This window comes from Dryas octopetala, chromosome 6 (assembly GCF_963921425.1).
Source record: "Dryas octopetala chromosome 6, drDryOcto1.1, whole genome shotgun sequence".
NCBI classification, from domain to species: Eukaryota; Viridiplantae; Streptophyta; class Magnoliopsida; order Rosales; family Rosaceae; genus Dryas; species Dryas octopetala.
This window is the reverse complement of record NC_141371.1, coordinates 17,707,058-17,709,433: the sequence shown is the minus strand read 5'-3', so window position 1 is coordinate 17,709,433 and position 2,376 is coordinate 17,707,058. Positions and strand designations below refer to the sequence as shown.

The window sequence follows — 2,376 nt, the reverse complement described above, 5'->3', positions numbered from 1 at the left end:
TATTATGAATTGAAATAAAATACCCTACTATTAAATATGTCTCGGATTCCTTTACTTTTCATTATTATGATTCGTTAATGTTTCCCATATGATAAAACACCCCACATCAGGTTTAGGTTTTCAGGATGATAAGATTATGATTCGTTTATGTTTCCCATATAATAAAGCACCCCTATCAGGTTTAGGTTTCCAAGATGATAAGATTCTGATTCTTTTAGATTTCACTTTTACATTACAACTTTCCCTATTCTATAAATATTATTGCTAAACCATTGCTTCAACCACACCCTGCATCAACCACACTCTGCTTGTAACACTCTGTTTCAAGATGTCTTCCACCAACAACTATGATTCGGATGAAGAGATGTATCAAATGCAACTAGACATGTTCATGATCAGCTCACAACTATGACGGCTGCTATACATGCTTATTCACAGCTCATGACAAGAAGGCCAGTACATGGAGGCACATCCAACCCACGATGACATGGTCCTCGAGACCGACAACTGGGCCACGATCTTATAATGAACAACTACTTCAACCCTAAAGCAAGATTCACTGAAGAGATGTTCCGACCACGCTATCGGATGAAGAAATCACTATTCCTGAGGATGATGCAAGATGTGTGCAACAAAGATATCTATTTCCAACACAGACAATACGCTGTTGGAAGATGGGGCTGTACGCTGGAGCAAAAGCTGACTTAAATCATGAGAATGCTTTCTGCTGGGTACTCGGCCGATGCCCCAGATGAGGGCTTCCAAATTGCCCAAACCACAGTGCTGGAGTCGTTCAAAAAGTTCATAAGAATGATTCTGAAGGTGTATGGAGTGGAATACCTCCGCACACTAACAATGGCTGATCTCCAACGGTTGTTGTGTAAGGCCAAATAAAAAATAACTGATTCCCAGGTATTCTAGGGATTCTAGATTGCATGCATTGAGAGTGAAAGAATTGCCAAGTAGGACATCAGGGGGCATATCAAGGCCATTATCACACCCAAACTATGATACTCGAGGCATGCCAACTTATTGGCATGCTAACTTTGGTTTTCCGGGGAGCAACAACGACATCAACGTATTGGATGTCTCACACCTTTTTGATGATGAAGAGTATATGCGAAACCATCATATCAAGTATAAGGTCAATGGAAACGACTACAAAATGAGGTATTATCTAGTGGACCGGATCTACCCCGAATGGGCCACGCTTATACAAACAATAATGAATTCGGCAAGAAAGACAAGTCAGCTATTTGTAAGATATCAAAACTCTACAAGAAAGATGTTGAGAGGCATTCGGGATTCTGAGGGCTAGATGATAGATTCTAAAAAAGCCTGCCAGAGGATGGAAATCCAATGATTTGGGCTATATTATGAAGATGTGCATAATTTTGCATAACATGATCATTGAGGACGAGCATCTAGAGAACGAGGACAATGAATCAAACAATGACATTGACCACGTTCAGGAAATGATTTCTCAGGCTGTGGCACGGTATGGCACTGAACCATATGATGGAGGCCAAAGTTATCAGCCAATTGCATTAAAGCAACGGCTCTCCTGGGTTAGGTTGATACGGTAAACAGCACTCCACCAGCAACCGAAGAAAGATTTGGTCTAGCACCTTTGGACGAGAGAAGGAAGTCGTGGCCAAGCATGACGCCGACATGTGGAAGATGTCTCCAATACCATTGTGTGTTTGTTTGTGGCTGTCGTTTTGTATTTGTTTGTGTTTGTTTTTTGTATTTGTTTCTGTTTGTCTTAAATTTTCTTGTTTTATGTTGGTGAAATGAAATAAAGGTATTGCATTCGAATATTTGAATTGACATGACATAACCATGACAATGACAAGACCATACACTGACTCCACACTCCATCCCATTGAAATATCACTGTTGATTCACATGCGTGATTCGAGTATCTATAAAACCATCCAAGTATCCAATGGGCAAACCATGCTTTTTTTCCTTATAAAATACTAAGGTTTAATTAGTAGGCCAACACCCCAACACCCCAACACCACTATCGTTAGAAATGGCTTCCTCCTCCAAACAAACCCTCGATCAAAGCTCCAAGCGACCTGTTGATAACCCGAGGTGTAAGTGCAACGGTCCCAACTATTATAATCCAGATTGTGAGGTTTGTACAACATGGTTTCAAAACCAATCAATAATGCAATATTCTATGTGCGATGCTAAAGGAAAAAGACCATTGTGCCACTATTATATCAAGCGGGACCTTAAACTCCCAATACCCAAAGACCCAGTATCATGCATTTTCGGGAAGGGCATTCAACCATGTCCTGATTGTGAGACTAAACCAGATATCTCATTTTGAAAAGGATATAAGAATGTTTACGTGAACCCCCGTGA

General features: G+C 40.5%; 1 protein-coding gene across 1 annotated transcript; it reads left to right on the top strand.

Moving 5' to 3' along the window:
* Positions 1-711: 711 nt before the first annotated feature.
* Positions 712-1,318, top strand: LOC147282957 (uncharacterized). The gene is made up of 2 exons (XM_086248319.1): positions 712-824; positions 913-1,318. The coding sequence occupies exons 1-2, from the start codon at positions 712-714 to the stop codon at positions 1,316-1,318; spliced, it is 519 nt and encodes a 172-aa protein (XP_086104445.1).
* Positions 1,319-2,376: the final 1,058 nt, after the last annotated feature.